Source organism: Somniosus microcephalus, chromosome 4 (genome assembly GCF_052327205.1).
Source record: "Somniosus microcephalus isolate GS21.2 chromosome 4, FLI_Smic_1.0, whole genome shotgun sequence".
Lineage (NCBI taxonomy): Eukaryota > Metazoa > Chordata > Chondrichthyes > Squaliformes > Somniosidae > Somniosus > Somniosus microcephalus.
The window spans coordinates 311269731-311291346 of record NC_140990.1 but is presented as its reverse complement, the minus strand read 5'-3'; the positions used below and the strand labels follow the sequence as shown (position 1 = coordinate 311291346).

At 50.7% G+C, this 21616-nt stretch overlaps 1 protein-coding gene across 1 annotated transcript in view; it reads left to right on the top strand.

The window, feature by feature from the left end:
- Nucleotides 1–4936: 4936 nt before the first annotated feature.
- The window catches only part of LOC147120594 (uncharacterized), a 93994-nt gene continuing 77314 nt past the window's right edge, over nucleotides 4937–21616 (top strand). The window contains exon 1 of the mRNA XM_085984237.1: nucleotides 4937–5111. Within this exon, the coding sequence (XP_085840363.1) occupies nucleotides 4943–5111 (169 nt within the window). The 5' untranslated portion in view covers nucleotides 4937–4942. The remainder of the gene's footprint in view (nucleotides 5112–21616) is intronic.

The window sequence follows — 21616 nt, the reverse complement described above, 5'->3', positions numbered from 1 at the left end:
TTCCTACTGATAACAACAGTTAGTGCCAATGCCCCAAACAGTTAAGTTAGTGGCTGCTCTCCCCTTGTCTCCCTTGTTCCATCCTTTTAACCTCTTACCTATGGACATTCAGTGTTGTTTTAGCCCAAGGGTGTCACACTCATTTTCTATGGTGGGCCTGATCTGATATCCTGGCACTTGGTGTGAACCACATTCAGCAAAAGTTATTAAAATAGAAATAGATGAAGTTAAACTATGTTGGTACTGTATATACATACATTTAGGTTTGATTTACTGTGACTGCAGCTCCCCGATACCTGGCACCACTTCATAGAATCATAGAATGGTTACAGCACAGAAGAAGACCATTCGGCCCGTCGAGCCCGTGCGGGCTCTCTGCAAGAGCACCTCAGCTAGTCCCACTCCACCACACTTTCCCCGTTGCCCTGCAATTTTTTTTCCTTCAGATCCTTATCCAACTCCCTTTTGAAAGATGAGATTCAGTCTGCCCCCACCACCCTTTCAGGAACTGCATTCCAGATCTTAACCACTCGCTGCAGAAAAAAGTTTTTTTCTTACGCCGCCTTTGGTTCTTTTGCCAATCACTTTAAATCTGTGGCCTCTGATTCTCGACCCTTCTGCCAATGGGAACATTTTCTCTCTATCTACTCTGTGCAGACCCCTCATTATTTTGAACACCTCTATCAAATCTCATCTCAATCTTCATTGCTCCATGGAGAACAACCCCAGCTTCTCCAGTCTATCAATGTAAGTGAAGTCCCTCATTCAGCCCTGCAAAGTCCTCCTCACCAACATCTGGGGACTTGTGCCACAATTGGGAGAGCTGTCCCACAGACTAGTCAAGACATAGTCATACTCACAGAATCATACCTTTCAGTCAATGTCCCAAACTCCTCCCTCACCATCCCTGGGTATATCCTGTCCCACCGGCAGGACAGACCCACCAGGGGTGACGGCACAGTGGTATACAGGCGGGAAGGAGTGGCCCTGGGAATCCTCAACATTGACTCCGGACCCCATGGAATCTCATGGCTTCAGGTCAAGCATGGGCAAGGAAACCTCCTGCTGATTACTACCTACCGCCCTCCCTCAGCTGATGAATCAGTAATCAGTCTACAACAGAAGGCAGTAGAGGCCAATTCATTAAATATATTCAAGAAGGAGTTGGATATATTTCTTAAGGCTAAAGGGATCAAGGGGTATGGGGAGAAAGCAGGGACCGGGTACTGAAATTGGATGATCAGCCATGATCGCATTGAATGGCGGAGCAGGCTCGAGGGGCCGAATGGCCTACTCCTGCTCCTATCTTCTATGTTTCTATGTTAATACTCCATGTTGAACACCACTTGGAAGAAGCACTGAGAGTAGCAAGGGCACAGAATGTACTCTGGGTGGGGGGCTTCAATGTCCATCGCCAAGAGTGTCTCGGTAGCACCTCTACTGACTGAGGTGGCCTAGACCTGAAGGACATAGCTGCCAGTCTGGGCCTGCAACAGGTGGTGAGAGAACCAACACGAGGGAAAAACCTACTTGACCTTGTCCTCACCAATCTACCTGTTGCATCTGTCCCTGACAGCATTGGTAGCAGTGATCACCGCACAGTCATTGTGGGGACAAAGTCCCGTCTTCACACTGAGGACACCCTCAATCGTGTTGTGTGGCACTACCACTGTGCTAAATGGGACAGATTCAGAACAGATCTAGCAGCTCAAAACTGGGCATCCATGAGGCATTGTGGGCCATCAGCAGCAGCGGAATTGTATTCCACCACAAACTGTAACCTCATGGCCCGGCATAGCCCTCATTCTACAAATACCATCAAGCCAGGGGACCAACCCAGGTTCAATAAGGAGTGTAGAAGAGCATGCCAGGAGCAGCACCAGGCGTACCTAAGAATGAGTTGTCAACCTGGGGAAGCTGCAACACAGGACTACATGCATGCTAAAAAGCGGAAACAACATGCTATCGATAAGGCTAAGTGATCCCACAATCACCAGATCAGATCAGAGCTCTGCAGTCCTGTCACAGCCAGTTGTGAATGGTAGTGGATCATTAAACAACTAAAGAGAGGATGAGGCTCCATGAATATCCCCATCCTCAATGATGGTGGAGCCCTGTACGTGAGTGCAAAAGACAAGGCTGAATCGTTTGCAACCATCATCAGCCAGAAGTGCCGAGTGGATGATCCATATCGGACTGCTCCTGAGGTCCTCACCATCACAGAAGCCAGTCTTCAGCCAATTCAATTCACTCCATGTGATATCAAGAAACGGCTGAGCGCAATGGATACAGCAAAGGCTATGGATCCCGACAACATCCCGGCTATCGTGCTGAAGACTTGTGCTCCAGAATAGCCGCGCCTCTAGCCAAGCTGTTCCAGTAGAGCTACAACACTGGCATCTAGGGACAATGTGGAAAACTGCCCAGGTATGTCCTGTCCACAAAAAGCATAACAAATCCAATCTGGCCAATTACCGCCCCATCAATCTACTCTCAATCATCAGCAAAGTGCTGGAAGGTGTCGTCGACAGTGCCATCAAGCGGCACTTACTCACCAATAACCTGCTCACTGATGCCTAGTTTGGGTTCCGCAAGGACAAAAGAGCTGAATTCCAGAGGCGAGGTGAATGTAACTGCCCTTAACATCGAGGTAGCATTTGACCGAGTGTGGCATCAAGGAGCCCTAGTAAAACTGAAATCAATGAGAATCGGTGGGTGGGGAACTCTCCACTGGCTGGAGTCATACCTAGCACAAAGGAAGATGGTTGTGGTGGTTGTAGGTCAATCATCTCAGCCCCAGGACATCGCTGCATGAGTTCCTCAGGGCAGTGTCCTAGGCCGAACCATCTTCAGCTGCTTCATCAATGACCTCCCCTCTAACATAAGGTCAGAAATGGGGATGTTCGCTGATGATTGCAGTGTTCAGTGCCATTTGCAACTCCTCAGATAATGAAGCAGTCTATGCTCACATGCAACAAGACCTGAACGACATTCAGGCTTGGGCTGATAAGTGGCAGGTAACTTTCGCACCACACAAGTACCAGGCAATGACTATCTCCAACAAACGAGAATCTAACCACCGCCCCTTGAAATTCAACGGCATTACCATCGCAGAATCTGCCACCATCAACATCCTGGGGGTCATCATTGACCAGAAACTTAAGTGGACCAACCACATAAATAGTGTGGCAACAAGAGCAGGTCAGAGGCTAGATATTCTGCGGCGAGTGTCTTCCCTCCTGACTCCCCAAAGCTTTCCACCATCTACAAGGCACAAGTCAGGAGTGTGATAGAATACTCTCCACTTGCCTGGATGAGTGCAGCTCCAACAACACTCACGAACTCGACACCATCCAGGACAAAGCAGCCCATTTGATTGGCACCCCATCGACCACCTTAAACATTCACTCATTCCACCACTGGCGTACCGTGACTGCAGTGTGTACCATCTACACGATGCACTGCAGCAACTCGCCAATGCTTCTTTGGCAGCACCTCCCAAACCCGCAACCTCTACCAGCTAGAAGGACAAGGGCAATAGGCACATGGGAACACCACCAAGTTCCCCTCCAAGTCACACACCATCCTGACTTGCAAGTATATCACCATTCCTTTATCGTCACTGGGTCAAAATCCTGGAACTCCCTCCCTAACAGCACTGTGGGAATACCTTCACCACACGGACTGCAGTGGTTCAAGAAGGCGGCTCACCACCACCTTCTCAAGGGCAATTAGGGATGGGCAATATGCTTATGGAGGGAGTCACAGCACGCAGGGTGGTTCTCTTGCCTTCCAATGGGCGAAAGACACCTCCCCCGGAGACCAACGCAGCCTGGTTGCACATTGCACAGGAGGTCACAAGCAAGGATGTCGTCAGGAGGGCCAGACTGCAGTGGTGCAAGCTTTTCAATGATCTTAGTAGATCATGTAACGTTACTGCCAAGCCACACTCAACCTCATCCTGCTGTGTCACTCATCACATCCCCATCTTTCTGCCTTCCCTACCCTACTCCTGCACATCTTTACACACACCAACTTACCTTGCACCTCCACCCATCCCTCTCTATCTACATTATCACTTCCCCATCTCACTAGCCATCCCTCACACTCACCCTCATCCTAGTGCAATCATACCAACTAACAACACACAAGGGTAGGCACTTGGCTGGTTTAGCCAATGTTCATGTTAAAATTCTCACCCTTGTTTTCAAATCCCTCCATAGTCTGCCCCTCCGTATCTCTGTAATCTCCTCCAGCCTACAACACTCTGAGATATCTGCGCTCCTCCATTTCTGGCCTCTTGCTCATCCCCGATTTTAATCGCTCCACCATTGGCGGCCGTGCCTTCAACTGCCGAGGCCCTAATCTCTGGAATTTCCTCCCTAAACCTCTCCACCTCTCCATCCTCCTTTAAGACGCTCCTTAAAATCTACCTCACCTGTCTTAATATTGCATTATGTGGCCCAGTGTCAAATTTTGTTTTATAACGCTCCTGTGAAGCATCTTGGGCCATTTTACTACATTAAATGTGCTATATAAATGCAGTTTGTTGTTGTTGTTGAAGTCAGTCTCTGAAGATGTGGGGGACTGGCAGGTGTGAACAGCCATTTTATAACGAGACAGGGGGCAACAATACAAGCATTCTCCAATGGGTGAACTGGAGACTGAGCAGATCGAAATATGTCCCTAAACGCTCAAACCTTTGGAATCTAGAAGGGAGCTTCCAAATATTACTATTTTTTCCTATTCTTTCACTTTCGATTTCGGATAGGCAGCTCACATTTCCGAGCATCGTTCGGTCTAAAATCTAAGCTTCAAAGAGATCGGTTTCACACCATTGAGAGCACAGTTGGACACTCACCCTCCCAAAAAACTGAGCTCATTCCGAGGATTGACAGGAGTCGAGGCTGAAACTTGGTTCTCCGATGAGGAAAGCCAAGGGATGGCTGGATTTCCCGTGTTAGTAGAAGGGCTGCTTGTCGACCTGGACTCAGTCAAAAGTAAACTAGCCATTTACTTTCAAAGCAAAAGGAAATCTGGCGGAGGAGAGTGTGAGATTAAAGCACACCAGGATCAGAGGAAATTCCTGGTGTATTTTAAAAATGAACAAGGTAAGAATTGATCTTGATAAAGACATTTAGACCCGCATCGGGTTTGTACTGGTGTATAAAATATGGACACAGTGTTTCCCAGTAATAAACTCTTGGCCACTTGATAAACTTGTGGTTATGTTGAAGTATTTTGAGTGCAATTTAATGGTGCGCTACTGGTCTGAGAGCACACGTTAAGGCAACTTTAGATATCCGGGGAGTATCATTATTATTAACTGTTGCTTTCAGCAATTTAATTAGACACCATTGGCTCATCACTGCCTTGGTTTTTGAGGGCAAATACCCCGATCCAACACTGAGTGAATCGGCGCTGGAATCTTGTAACTCCCTTCGAGCCCAACTCTCAGCTGGGAGAGCATGATCAGGGAATTTACCCTTTAATGTTATATTCAGTGTAAATGTTCCCGGGCATCCACTGAAACCAGTCATACCACCACAGGGATATTTAATTTGAACCATTCATGTACAGAGAAGAATAAATGCATTGATCCCAGGCTCCCACTGGGAATTTACACTTGAAAGCAGCGCAAAGTCTGCTTACTTTGAGTGAGTAATCATTCAGGATGTTTGTTCCTGTAGTGTATGTGCCTTTAAGACAGAACTACTTTTACAGCTCCTGTATACTGTAGTACCGGCAGTGACCACACCTGTATATAAGCTTTGCGCATGCCTCTGTACCCCCAGTCTTGAGACTACCCTCCTCCAGTAAAGACCTGTTTATTGTTAAGTTACAGCATCCGTGTGGTTATTGAATAACAGCATACCCTCAGAATCACGGATCTAATAGTGGCGACGAGTGTCGATTCGAATCTACCTGCAACAAAAACAAAACAAAAAAGTCGAGGCCAGGAACACGGGCGTCGATCACGAGCAACCACCCAGTCATCAGACAGAGTGAACATCGCAGGGGAGGCTGTGGAGAGCCGGGCTTGGTTCCCCAGCCACGACGATCAGCAAGAGACTGACGACAGGTCCAGCGCAGACCCTTCCCGGGCAGCGGCGGCTGGAGCCGACCGACGGCGGAGAGAAAGCCGAGCAGCGTCGACGGGGTAAGACAGAGGGTGAAGCGCACAGGGCGCAGCCGGGGGTTGAACACCGAGCGGCATCGAGAAAAAACAAAAAAAACAAACCGGAGAGAGAGAGGGTAAAGAAACAGCCGGGTTCAAGACAGAGCGGCGTCGAATAAAAAAAATTAAAAGAAGCACGCGCAGAGCACAGCCAGGGTGCACGGGCTGAACAGGGTCCATGGGGAGAAGAAGGGAGAGTGCAGGAGACGCCATTGAACCGCGGAGAAGAAGGAAGAGCGCGGGAGACGCTATTTTTAGAAGCCGCAGCGGAGAAGAAGGGCGAGCGCGGGAAGGAAGGAAAGCGCGGGAGACACCATTTTGTGCCAGCGGAGAAGAAGGGGAAGCGCGGGAGGCGCCATTTTTGACAGTTAAATCACGCCCAGGGATGCCGAAGAGTGGCAGTATCTCTACGTTCGACAATGAAGTCGAAGATTGGGCGACATATGTGGAACGTATTGAGGTGTACTACAGGGCAAATGAAGTGCCAGATGCTAATAAAGCACTGGTTTTGTTACATTCCATGGGTGCAAAAACTTATGGGTTACTGCGAAACCTAATAACCCCAGAGAAGCCTGTGAACAAGAATTTCGAAAGCATAGTAGAAATCCTACAGGACCACTTAAACCCCACACCGCTGCTGATAGCAGAATGATTTAAGTTCCATAAAAGGAATGAACACAAAGACGAAAGCAATGCTGAGTACCTAACGGAACTGCGCAAGCTATCGAAACACTGCCAGTTTGGAGCGGGACTAGCAGATACGTTAAGGGACAAGTTTGTGTGTGGGCTACAAAGTGAAGGAACCCAGAAACGGCTTCTATCAGAAAAGGATCTTACGCTGGACAAAGCTATCAGTATGGCAGTATCACACGAAGCAGCCGCAAGGGGCGCTGCAGAGAGTCAACGGAGACCGCAAGAATATGGCACCAATAAAATGTCCTATGGAACAGGGAAGTGCTATCGCTGCGGCAGAACAACACATGACCAGAAGGATTGTTGGTTCAAGGACCAAGTGTGCAGACAGTGTGGGAAAGCAGGACACATAGCAAGAGTCTGCAGGTCTGGGAAGAAAACCAACAGTAAGAAATCTCCACAGGAGAAGTACAAAAAGGTACACCAGGTGATGGACAGTAGTTCAGACGAACAGAAAAGTGACACAGACTCCGGAAGCAAGGAGCTGGGTTGTCTGAAACTACATAAGGTAACCGAAATGGAGGATCACCAGACTATCTGGGTTACACTCAAGATAGACGGAGTACAAGTGAAAATGGAATTGGACACAGGATCAGCCCTAACAGTCATAAACCAAAGGGACTACAAGCGGCTATTTTCATATATACCCTTGAAAGCTACAGAGATTGTCTTGAAGACGCATACGGGGCAAAAAGTCTACCCCAAAGGAAAAATAAGGGTGAAAGTGATATATAAAGGCCAGGAAATACCTAAAATGGATATATATGTATTGCCAGATGGAGGACCACCACTGCTAGGACATGAATGGATCTGGAAGATACAATTAGATTGGCATTCCATACAGGCACTGAAGGTTGAGGCCAAAAAGGATGATGACGTCACACCTGGACGACTGTCAAAAATGCTAACTGACGCAAAAGAAGTGTTCCAGGAGGGACTAGGAACATGAAAAGGCATAACAGCAACGATTAAAATAGAGGAAAATGCAAGCCCAAAGTTTCTTAAGGCCAGACCAGTGCCTTATGCGATCAGACCAGCTGTTGAAGCAGGGCAGGAAGGGTTGGAACGTTCAGGAGTACTGTCCAAAGTGGACTGGAGCGAGTGGGCTACACCCATCGTTCCTGTAATGAAGAGGTCGTTGAGTAATACGCCTGGGGAACCAAAGAAGGTCCTCATCTGTGGGGATTTTAAGGTGACAGCGAACCCAGTCCTTCACACGGTACAATATCCGCTTCCACGAATTGAGGATACTTTCGCCTCGCTATCTGGAGGTAAACGCTTCACCAAAATTGATCTAGCCCAGGCATACTTGCAAATGGAGGTAGAAGAAGCTTCGAAACAATACCTTACGATTAACAGTCATGAAGGTCTCTATCAATACAACCGGCTGGTGTTCGGAGTAGCCTCGGCTCCGGCTCTCTGGCAAAGGGCGATGGATCAGGTCCTGCAAGGGATTCCAGGGACCCAGTGTTATTTGGACGACATTTTGGTCACGGGCGAAAATGACAGTGATCACCTCGCCAACTTGGAGAAGGTGCTCACCAGATTAAAGGAGTATGGGCTACGAGCTAATCGCCACAAGTGCGAGTTTTTCCAGAAACAGATCTTGTATTGTGGCCACGTCATCGATGAAGAGGGGTTACATAAGTCCCCTGAAAAGATTAAGGCAGTAGTCAAGGCTCCAGCACCGGAAAATGTGTCACAACTGAGGTCGTTCCTCGGGCTGGTAAACTACTACCACAAGTTCTTACCAAATTTGTCCATGGTATTACACCCACTGAACACCCTACTGCAAACAGGGGTACCATGGAAGTGGAATGACGAACGTAGACGAGCGTTCCAGAAGTGTAAAGAATTGATCACATCAAAAGAGGTGTTGGCCCATTTCAACCCAGCACTACCAATTCGTTTGGCATGTGATGCATCACCCTATGGTATTGGAGCGGTGCTGTCGCACAAATTCCCAGACGGGTTGGAGAGGCCAGTAGCCTTTGCATCTCGGTCAGTAACCTCAGCCGAGCGCAACTACGCCCAGATTGACAGGGAGGCCCTCAGCCTAGTATGGGGAGTAAAAGAATTCAACCACTATCTGCATGGGCAGAAGTTCACCTTGCTGACTGACCACCAACCACTTGTCTCCATCTTTAATCCGAAGAAGGGCGTTCCAGTGATGACTGCACAACGGTTACAAAGATGGTCCCTGTTTCTAGGGGCAAATCAATATGAAATAGAATATAAAGGCACGAAACAGCATGGGAACGCTGATGGGCTATCGCGCCTGCCACTGCCTACTGTGGAGGAAGCACCAGCAGTGGACCCTATCGAGATATTTTATTCATCAATAATTGAAAGATTGCCAGTAACGAACACGGATATAGAGAAGGAGACCCGCAATGATCCGACGTTGTCTCGGGTATATGATTTGACGGTGAGGGGATGGCCAACACATGGCGACTCACTGTTGCCAGCATTCTCATCCAGAAGAGAACAGCTGTCAGTATGCCAGGGGACAGTGATGTGTGGATCCAGAGTGGTGATTCCACCCAAGTTAAGGGAGAGAGTGCTAAATGAGCTACATGAAGGTCATCTGGGGGGAGTGAAAATGAAAAGCCTTGCTAGGGCTTATGTGTGGTGGCCGGGAATCGATCAACAAATCGAAAACCTAACTAATAGCTGCTTAGGATGCCAGAAGGTCCAAAATGCACCACCACATGCCCCTCTACACCCATGGGAGTGGCCCTCCTCTCCATGGCAACGGGTGCATATTGATTTCGCTGGTCCATTCATGGACTCAATGTTCTTAATAGCAGTGGATTGTGGCGTACCGACCACAGAAAGGACACAATCCGCTTTTCGGTCCGTAGACTATAAATCAGGCGTCATGCCTTTAAGAAGGATCACACCTTTAAGAAACTCGATCTGCAACATAGTTAAGCCCAGAGCGGGGGAGGAGCAGTCGAAGCTGTGGACTGATGAAAGGCAGTCGGACTTGGTGTAGGCTCTGATGCCATTTTGTGTTCAACATGCAGTCTCAACAATTAAACCTTTTCTGTTGAACCTCTCCGAGTTCAGTATTTTTTGCTAGGAGTACGTAGACTCCTACAGGATGCTCATTCAAAGTGGCCTGAGGTGATAAAAATGTCTTCAACCACTACAGAGAAAATGATTGCAGTCCTACAGACCATATTTGCCAGAAACGGTTTGCCAGAGCAGATTTGCTCTGATAATGGACCACAGTTTGTGTCCGAACAGTTTCAAAAATTTATGAGAAGGAATGGGGTAAGGCATTACACATCCGCCCCGTATCATCCAGCCACAAATGGATTGGCTGAGAGGTTCGTACAAACCTTTAAGAAGGCGATAAAGGCCATGTGCGACGATGAAATTCCACTACAGCATAAGATGGACAATTTCTTATTAGCCTACCGAAACGCGACACATGCAGTTACCAACCAGACCCCGGCCATGATGTTCTTTAACCGAAGGTTGAGATCTCGTCTGGAATTGCTCAGACCAAATGTGCGAAGAAATGTTGAGGACAAACAATTCCAGCACATCAATGAGAAGCCGACAAGGAGCTTCAATGTAGGGCAACGAGTCTTGGCCCGTGACGATCGAACAGAGAAATGGCAACCCGGAACGATATGCACAAGGCAGGGGCCATTAATGTACACAGTGGATGTCGGGGAGAACATTGTGAGACGCCACGTCGATCAGATCTTAGCGTCACAGGAACGCGTCAACCCCATGTCTCGAGTACCTGGGGATGAACCAGACATACCGGTAGCATCTACCTCAGAACCAGTAGCAGTGGAACCCGATGAACTACCCGATGAAAAGGGGTCAGAATCGCCTCTGCACCAAGAACAAGAACCTCAGGAAAGGCGCTATCCTGAAAGGGTCAGGAAGCCACCCCAAAGACTGAATCTATAAATGGACTATTGTTTTTTAATGTACATGTTAAAGTGTTAATTGTTATTTGAATATTAGGGGTACTACTAATCTAAAAGGGGAGGAATTGTAGTGTATGTGCCTTTAAGACAGAACTACTTTTACACCTCCTGTATACTGTAGTACCGGCAGTGACCACACCTGTATATAAGCTTTGCGCATGCCTCTGCACCCCCAGTCTTGAGACTACCCTCCTCCAGTAAAGACCTGTTTATTGTTAAGTTACAGCATCCGTGTGGTTATTGAATAACAACATACCCTCAGAATCATGGATCTAACAGTTCCCATCCTATGTTTTGGTCCTATTTGTATCTTTTATGGTTTTTCTGTTCTCTGACTGCCCTATTAATGTAGTGGAGGAATGGCTGCAGGAAGTTACAATGGGACACAGATTAAGTGACTATTTCCTCCGGTCGGGGAATCCAGAACAAGAGGACAGAATACAATTAGAGCCAAACCCTTCAGGAGTGAAATCAGGAAGCACTTCTCCACACAAAGGATAGTAGAAATCGGGAACTCGCTACCCCAAAAGTCTGTGGATACTGGGTGAATTGAAGCTTTCAAGACTGAGAGTGGTAGATTTTTGTTAGGTCAGGGTATCAACTAATAAGGAGCAAAGGTGGGTAAAGGGGGCTGAGGTACAGATCAGCCATGATCTAATGGAATGGCGGAACAGGCTGGAGGGGCTGAATGGCCTACTCCTGTTCCTATGTTTGGTACTGAATTTTTTTTTACATTTATTGGCCTGGAATTTGCGGTCATGATGAGGACAAGGGGAACTGTGGAGGAGGAATTCCTGGAGTGTTTACGGAATGGTTTCCTGGACCAATATGTCGAGGAACCAACCAGAGATCAGGCCATCTTAGACTGGGTATTATGCAACGAGAAAGGATTAATTAGCAATCTTGTTGTACGAGGCCCCTTGGGTCGGAGCGATCATAATATGATCGAATTCTTCATTAAGATGGAGAATGAAGTAGTAGACTCAGAGACAAGGGTCCTCAATTTAAATAAAGGAAACTATGATGGTCTGAGGAGCGAGTTGGGCAGGATTGAGTGGGGAATGGCGCTCAAAGGGTTGACGGTGGATAGGCAATGGCAAACATTCAAAGACCAAATGGATGAGCTACAGAATTTGTTCATCCCAGTTTGGCGTAAAAATAAAACAAAAAAGGTGACTCAGCCGTGGCTAACAAGGGAAATTAGGGATAGCATAAGATCCAAGGAGAGGACATATAAATTGGCTAGAAAAAGCAATAATCCTGAGGATTGGGAGCAGTTCAGGAGTCAACAAAGGAGGACAAAGGGATTAATTAAGAAAGGGAAAATAGAATATGAGAGTAAGCTAGCAGGGAACATAAAAACTGACTGTAAAAGCTTTTATAGATATGTGAAGAGAAAAAGATTAGTGAAGTCAAGCGTAGGTCCCTTGCAGTCAGAATCGGGGGAATTTATAATGGGAAACAAGGAAATGGCAGTCCAACTATATGCATACTTTGGTTCTGTCTTCACAAAGGAGGACACAAATAACCTCCCAGAGATGCCGGGGAACATAGGGTCTGATGAAAGCGAGGAACTGAAATAAATCAGTATTTGTAGGAAAATGGTGTTAGGAAAATTGATGGGACTGAAGGCCGATAAATCCCCAGGGCCTGATGGTCTACATCCCAGGGTACTTAAGGAAGTGGCCCTAGAGATAGTAGATGCACTACTGATCATCTTCCAGAACTCGATAGACTCTGGAACGGTACCCATGGATTGGAGGGTAGCTAATGTTACCCCACTATTCAAAAAAGGTGGTAGAGAAAAAGCGGGGAATTATAGACCGGTAAGCCTGACATTGGTAGTGGGGAAAATGCTAGAGTCTATTATAAAAGATGTAATAGCAGAGCACTTGGAAAGCAGTGACAGGATCGGACAAAGTCAACATGGATTTACAAAAGGTAAATCATGCTTGACTAATCTACTGGAATTTTTTGAGGATGTAACTGGTAAAATAGATAAGGGAGAACCAGTGGATGTGGTGTATTTGGACTTTCAGAAGGCTTTCGATAAGGTCCCACACAAGAGATTAGCGTGCAAAATTAAGGCACATGGGATTGGGGGCAAGGTATTGACTTGGATAGAGATCTGGTTGGCAGACAGAAAGCAAAGAGTTGGAATAAACGGGTCGTTTTCCGAGTGGCAGGCAGTGACTAGTGGGGTGCCGCAAGGATCGGTCCTAGGACCCCAGCTGTTCACAGTATATATTAATGATCTGGATGAGGGAATTGGATGTAATATCTCCAAATTTGCAGATGACACAAAGCTGGGTTGGAGGGTAAGCTGCGAGGAGGATGTCGGGGAAACTCCAGTACGATTTGGACAGGTTGGGTGATTGGGCAGAAACATGGCAAATGCACTATAATGTGGATAAATGTGAGGTTATCCACTTTGGTGGCAAAAACAGGAAGGCAGATTATTATTTGAATGGCAATAGATTGGGAGAAGGGGAAGTGCAAAGAGACCTGGGTGTCCTTGTGCACCAGTCGCTGAAGGTAAGCATGCAGGTGCAGCAGGCGGTTAAGAAGACAAATGGCATATTTGCCTTCGTAGCAAGAGGGTTCGTGTACAGGAACAAGGATGTCTTGCTACAGTTGTACAGGGCCTTGGTGAGACCGCACCTTGAGTATTGTGTGCAGTTTTGGTCACCATACCTGAGGAAGGACGTTCTTGCCATGGAGGGAGTGCAGCGAAGATTCACCAGGCTGATACCTGAGATGGCAGGAATGACGTATGAGGAGAGATTGTGTCGATTGGGCTTATACTCACTGGAGTTTAGAAGATTGAGAGGGGATCTCATCGAAACCTATAAAATTCTGTCAGGTCTGGACAGACTAGATGCAGGAAGGATGTTTCTGATGGCTGGGGAGTCCAGAACCAGGGGTCATAGTCTAAGGATAAGGGGTAAGCCATTTAGGACTGAAATAAGGCGGAATTTCTTCACCCAGAGAGTGGTGAACCTATGGAATTCTCTGCCACAGAGGGCGGTGGAGGCCAGTTCATTAAATATATTCAAGAAAGAGTTGGATATGTTTCTTGAGGCTGAAGGGATCAAGGGATAAGGGGAAAAGGCGGGGACAGGGTACTGAGTTTGGATGATCAGCCATGATCACATTGAATGGCGGAGCAGGCTCGAAGGGCCGAATGGCCTGCTCCTGCTCCTATCTTCTATGTTTCTATGTTTCTATGTAACTCTATCGTGGTTCCGGGAGGGAGGGGAAGGGGTGAGAGCAGAATTGCGGGAAATGGAACAGACATGGTCGAGGGCCGTTCTGCCCTTGCCTCACCTTCACATGGTCCATTTCCGACTCTTCCCTTCCCTTCCTCGACTTCTCTGTCTTCATCTCTGGGGATAGGCTATTGACAAACATTTTACTATAAGCCCACTGACTCCCACAGCTACCTGGGCTAAACTTCCTCCGACCCCGCTTCCTGTAAGGACTCTATTCCATTCTCCCAGTTTCTCCTTCTCCGCCGCATCTGCTCTGATGATGCCACCTTCCATACTAGTGCTTCCGACATGTCTTCCTTTTTCCTCAACCGAGGATTCCCCTCAACCATGGTTGACACGGCCCTTGACTGTGTCCGTTCTATTTCCTGCACTTCTGCTCTCACCCCATCCCCTCCCTCCCGGAACCACAATAGGGATCCTGTGGCGACACGCCACCACTGGACATAATCCGCTCACGGCGGCACAGACAGTCTAAGCAGAAGCCCCCAGCCGGGGGCCCTTTCCTCCGGCAACTTGTTTCCCGCAGGGACAGGCTGCCGGGAGCACTTCCTGTCTGGGAGGTATTTAAGTGAATGCGCTGGATTTTCTGTTTCCTGTTTGACATGTGGATGGAATAAAGCAGTTGTGTTTTCAATAGCTCTGGTCTCGACTCCCACGTTTGCCGCGGTATCTCAACACTGGTGACCCCGACGCTCAGGACGAATCCTAAGCTAGCATGGCGGATACAAACGCAGTCACGGTTAAATTACCAGACTTTTGGGAGAACCTCGCCGAAGCCTGGTTCGTTCAAGCTGAGTCCAGATTCCGGCTGAAAGGCATTACAGTCGACGCCACGAAGTACGACTACCTCGTCGCCTCGCTCACCTACGCTACCGTCCCCAAGGTTTGGGCAGCGCTGCAGAATCCACCAACGGATGGCAAGTACGAACATCTGAAGGCTGCGCTACTTAAAAAATTTCAAACGTCCTCTTACCAGCGCCACTGCCAACCCCTGGACCTCCCCGGCCTTGGTGGCGCTTCACCATCAGACCTGCTTTCCCACATGCTGTCCCTCTCAGACGACAAAAATCCCAGCGCCCTTTTTCGCACGCTTTTCATTCGGCAGCTCCCCGCCAGCATCCGCCCGCTCATTGTGGAGTCTGGCTCCACGGACCTGAATGATATAGCCGAAAAGGCCGACCGGCTGCTCTCTGCACAGGCCGCTCGCGACGTCGCGCCCGACCTCACGGCAACGACCACGCGGTCTTCCCGGGCCGCTACGCCCGACCGCCCTACCACTCCGGGTCACTGCTACTACCACACCCGTTTTGGCGCTAGGGCTCAACGCTGCACGCCACCGTGTACCTTCAAACCCCCCCCCGCACCGGCCCCCGCGATGGCCGCGGGGCAGAAGGAGCCCCTACTGTACGTCACTGACGACAGAACCAACCGCCGATTTCTGTGCGACACAGGGGCCCAGCACAGCATCACCCCCGCCTCCGCCCTTGAGATCCAACGCGGCACACGGGGTATCACACTGGCAGCCAACGGCTCTGACATCCGCACATATGGCACTCGCATGGTCACGCTCGACCTCGCGGGCCGCCGCTACCGCTGGGAGTTCCTCACAGCCAAGGTCCTCTGCCCACTCATCGGCGCCGACTTCCTACGCGCCCACGGCCTCCTTGTCGACATTCCGAGGCACCGCCTCGTCGACATCAACACTATGGCCCCCATCCCCGGCGCCTTTACCCCGGCCCGTTCGGCCGGCCTGACGACCTACTGCCTCGCCAGAGCCACGGACGACTACTCGGCACTCCTAGCTGAGTTTCCCGCCCTCACTAACCCGACCTTTTCGGCCAAAGCCGCCAAGCACGGTGTGGAACACTATATCCCCACCACCGGCCCCCCAGTTTCAGCCCACGCCCGCAGACTCAACCCGGCCAAGCTGGAAATCGCGCGGGCTGAGTTCACCACCATGGAACAACTCGGCATCATCCGCCGCTCCAGCAGCCCTTGGGCCTCGCCCCTCCACATCGCCCCCAAGCCCGGCGGAGGCTGGCGCCCTTGCGGGGACTACCGCCGCCTCAACGACGCCACCACCCCCGATCGATACCCGGTGCCACACATCCAGGACTTCTCGGCCCGACTGGCCGGACGAACCGTCTTTTCCAAAGTCGACCTGGTGCGCGGTTACCACCAAGTCCCCGTACACCCCGCGGACATCCCCAAAACGGCCGTCATCACCCCATTCGGCCTGTTCGAGTTCCTGAGGATGCCCTTCGGCCTCAAGAATGCAGCACAGGCTTTCCAGCGCCTTATGGACTCAGTCCTCCGGGACCTGAACTTCCTATTCGTCTATCTAGACGACATTCTCGTGGCCAGCTCCTCCAAACAGGAACACCTCGAACACCTTCGCATCCTGTTCGGGCGCCTAGCCCAACACGGGCTCATCCTCAGCCCGGCGAAGTGCCAATTCGGCCTAACCGAGATCGATTTTCTCGGTCACCACATCACCCCTGCTGGGGCCGTCCCCCTGCCCAACAAGGTGCAGGCCGTCCAGCAATTTCCCCGCCCCACAACCATCAAGGGCCTCCAGGAGTTCCTCGGGATGGTGAACTTCTACAACAGGTTCATCCCCAGAGCTGCAGCCCTCATGAAGCCCCTATACGACTCCCTCCGAGGAAAATCCGGCAAGATGGACGTAGCCTGGACCACTGACACGGCAGCCGCCTTCGACGCCACCAAAAACGCGCTCGCCGACGCCACTCTGCTCGCGCACCCGAGGGCCGATGCCCGGGTCGCGCTCACCACCGACGCCTCCGACCACGCGGTCGGGGCCGTGTTCGAGCAATGGGTCAATGGCGCGTGGCAGCCACTTGCCTTCTACAGCCGCCAACTGCGCCCCCCGGAGGTCAAATACTCCACTTTCGACCGCGAGCTTCTCGCGCTCCACCTGTCGGTCCGCCATTTCAGGTTCATCCTGGAAGGCCGCCCCTTCACCGCGTATGTGGACCACAAGCCACTCACATACGCGATGGCCAAGCACACCGAACCCTGGTCCGCTAGGCAGCAACGCCAGCTCGCGGCCGTGTCCGAGTTTACTACGGACATTCAGCACGTCTCCGGTAGAGACAATGTGGTCGCCGACTGCCTTTCCCGTCCCGCCGTCTGTGCGAATCACCTCACGGTCGACTACGCACAACTAGCAGCGGCCCAGCTCACGGACCCAGACCTCCTCTCGGCGGCTACCAGCCTGCCAGGGCTACGCCTAGCCAAGGTCGCGCACGGGCCCGAAGCCACGGCAGTCACTTGCGACGTCTCACTCGGCCAACCCAGGCCGGTCGTCCCTGAGACCTGGCGCCACCGCGTTCTCGACGCGCTCCACGGGCTCTCTCACCCGGGTTCCCGCGCATCCATCAAACTCCTCTCCAAGCGCTTCGTCTGGCGCGGCCTCAGCAGAGATGTTCGGACTTGGGCCACCTCCTGCCTCGCCTGCCAACGGGCTAAGGTACAGCTGCACACCAAAGCACCCCTGGGAGACTTCGAGGTACCCAGCCGCCGCTTCGACCACGTACACGTCGACATCGTCGGTCCCCTGCCGCCATCGCAAGGCCAAACTTATCTCCTCACGATGGTCGACCGCTACACACGCTGGCCTGAGGCAGTGCCGCTGTCCTCCACCACCACAGCCGACATCGCCAGGGCGTTCGTTAACACCTGGGTTGCGAGGTTCGGCGTACCGGCCGACATAACCTCCGACAGAGGCGCCCAGTTCACCTCCGAACTCTGGACGGCCACAGCACGCAACCTCGGGGTGACGCTCCACCGCACCACGGCGTACCACCCGCAGGCCAACAGACTTTGTGAACGCTTCCACAGGTCACTCAAGGCCTCACTCCGCGCCGGACTGCAGGACAGTACCTGGACTGACCGCCTGCCGTGGGTGCTACTTGGCCTACGCACCGCGGTCAAGGAAGACCTCCAGTCCTCGGCAGCGGAGTTAGTCTACGGACAACCGCTGCGCGTCCCAGGCGAATTCCTTCCGGAGCCTACCAAGCCTTGGTCGGCCGAACAGCAGCGGCTCAACTCGTTCTCTTCCGCTCAGCAGTTCGCCCCACTTCCAGTCAACCGACATGGCGAACTCGCACCTCACGTCCCGCCAAATTTACAGCAGGCGCGCTTCATCTTCGTGCGACACGACGCGCACCGCGGGCCCCTGCGACCCCCGTACGATGGACCGTACGAGGTACTACAAACCGGGGACAAGGTCTTCAAGCTGCGACTCGGCGACAGGGTCGACACAGTCTCCATCGACCGGCTCAAACCAGCACACACAGAACCAGGGGAACAGGTCCCCGTGGCCCAGCCTCCAACTAGAGGCCGTCCCCCCGGCAAGCCAGCACAGCCGGCGGCGAACCGCCCGACCCAACCAACCAGACTGGCGACCACTCAGAGCCGCTGCGGCAGAACCATTAGACCACCGTCACGACTCGTCCACTCCTCCTAAGCGGATTCTGGGGGGAGCTCTGTGGCGACACGCCACCACTGGACATAATCCGCTCACGGCGGCACAGACAGTCTAAGCAGAAGCCCCCAGCCGGGGGCCCTTTCCTCCAGCAACTTGTTTCCCGCAGGGACAGGCTGCCGGGAGCACTTCCTGTCTGAGAAGTATTTAAGTGGATGCGCGGGCTTTTCTGTTTCCTGTTTGACATGTGGATGGAATAAAGCAGTTGTGTTTTCAATAGCTCTGGTCTCGACTCCCACGTTTGCCGCGGTATCTCAACAATCCCCTTGTCCTCACCTTTCACCCCACCAGCCTCCACATTCAACAGATCATCCTCCATCATTTCCGCCACCTCCAGTGTGACCCCACCACCAAACCCATCTTCCCCTCATCTCCCCTTTCAGCATTCCGAAGGGACCGCTCCCTCCAAACACCCTGGTCCACTCATCTATCACCCCCAACACCTCTTCCCCTTCGCCCGGCACCTTCCCGTGCAAGCGCAGGAGATGCAACACCTGCCCTTTTACCTCCTCCCTTCCCACTGTCCAGGGCCCCAAACACTCCTTCCAGGTGAAACAGCGATTTACTTGTACTTGCAATTTAGTATACTGTATTTGCTGCTCACTATATATTGGGGAGACCAAACGCAGATTGGGTGATCGCTTTGCGGAACACTTCCGTTCAGTCCGTAAGGGTGACCCTGAGCTTCCGGTCGCCTGTCACTTTAATTCTCCGCTCCACTCCCACTCTGACCTTTCTGTCCTCGGCCTCCTACACTGTTCCAACGAAGCTCAACATAAGCTCGAGGAACAGCACCTCACCTTTCAATTAGGCACTTTACACTCTTCTGGACACAACGTCGAGTTCAACAATTTCAGACCATAACCTCTGCCTCATTTTTTTTTCACATGGCAGCTGGTGATGATTCTGCCATTGCCATTTACTCTTAATCTAGACTTATATTTTGTTTCTTAACTTGTCCCATTACCATCTCCTTTTGCCTTGCACCATCATTCCTTTTGGGACGCTACTCAATTTTTAGCCCTATAGCTCTTGCATATCTCTGCGATTTCTCTGCAGATTTGCTCTCTACCGCTCTCTCACTATTTGGATGCCTATAAATTACCCCCAATAGCGTGGTCATACCTTTTTGCTCCTTAACTCTAACCAAATGGATTCTGTCCTTGTCCCCTCAAGAACATCCTCCCTTTCCAACACTACAATGTCTTCCTTAATCAGCACTGCCACCCCACCTCCCTTTTTTCCTTCCCTATCTTTTCTGAACACCTTGTACCCTTAAGTATTAAGTGCCCAGTCCTCACTGTTTTTAAGCCACATTTCCGTTATTGCCAAAACATCATATTGCCACACGGCTAATTGTGCTTGTAGCTCACCAACCTTATTCACCACACTTTGTGCGTTTACGTACATGCATTCTAAACCCATTTTTGAATTTTTTGTAGTCTTTCTTAGTCTGCTCCTATTTAATATGGTGCTACTTCCGCCTCTCGTACTATCCAATGTACTCACTCTTTTATGCAGCCTATTCCTCTTTTCTACTCCTATATGCTGGTGCCTATCCCCCTGCCAAGCTCGTTTAAACCCTCCCCAACAGCACTAACAAACCTCCCCACGAGAATATTGGTCCCGGCTCTGTTGAGGTGTAACCCGTCCGGCTTGTACAGGTCCCACCTTCCCCAGAAATGGTCCCAATGCCTCAGGAATCTAAAGCCCTCCCTCCTGCACCATCTCTCCAGCCACGCATTCATCTGTTCTATCCTCCTCTTCCTGTACTCACTAGCACGTGGCACTGGGTGTAATCCGGAGATTACTACCTTTGATTTCCTGCTTTTTAATCTCTATCCTAGCTCCCTAAACTCTGCCTGCAGGACCTCATCCCTCTTTCTGCCTATGTCGTTGGTACCGATATTGACAACGACCTCTGGCTGTTCACCCTCCCCCCTCAGTGTGTCCTGCAGCCACTCAGTGACATCCTTGACCCTGGCACCAGGGAGGCAACATACCATCCTGGAGTCACGTCTACAGCCGCAGAAATGCCTGTCTGCTCCCCTAACTATCGAATCCCCTACCACTATTGCCCTTCCACTCTTTTTCCTCCCACCCTGTGCCGCTGAGCCACCCATGGTGCCATGAACTTGACTCTGGCTGCACGCCCCAGAGGAACCATCGCCCTCACCAGTACTCAGAACAGAATACTGGTTGGAGAGCACAATGCACTCCGAGGACTCCTGCACTACCTGCCTGGTCCTCCTCTTCTGTCTGGTGGTCACCATTTTCCTCTCCTCCTGCATACTCTTAAGCTGCGGGATGACCACCTCTAGAAATATGCTATCCACATAACTTTCAGCCTCGCGGATGCACTGCAGTGACTCCAGCTGCCGTTCAAGCTCCGAAACCCGGAGCTCAAGTTGTTGTAGCTGGCGACACTTCCTGCACATGTGTTCGTCCAGGCTATGCGAAGCATCCAGGACTTCCCATATGGCACAGGATGTGCACTCCACGGGACTGAGCTGCCCTGCCATGTCTCTACATAATGGGGCAGAAATTCGGATCGGGGGCTTGCCGCGCGTGCAAGCCCCCGATCTGCACTTACCCGACGCGCCTGCCGTTCACCTCCAGGGACGCCTGGAATTCCTTTTTGAAAGAGAAGAATCCCGGGCAGCGTATGACGTCACGCCGCCCAGGAGTGCAGCCAGCGCGAAGCCTGTAGCGCGCTGTGCAACTGAGACACGCCCCTTGAGGTCTCAGTTTAATAGGACACGCCCCCAATGTTTCTCACAAGCTGCAAAGCATTTTTACATGCAGAGCAGCATTTTAAATAGGTTTTTGGTATTTTTATGAAGCTTTTGGTAACTTTTATAAACTTTTTAAAACGTTTACATTATTTTGAAGAATCTGAAGTAGTTTTAAACAGAATTAAAGCAATTTAAAGAATTTTAAAAGCCCTGAAAGCATTTTTTTCATTCCATTTATTTAATTAGCAACATCGTCGTCGTACATGTCTTCACACTGT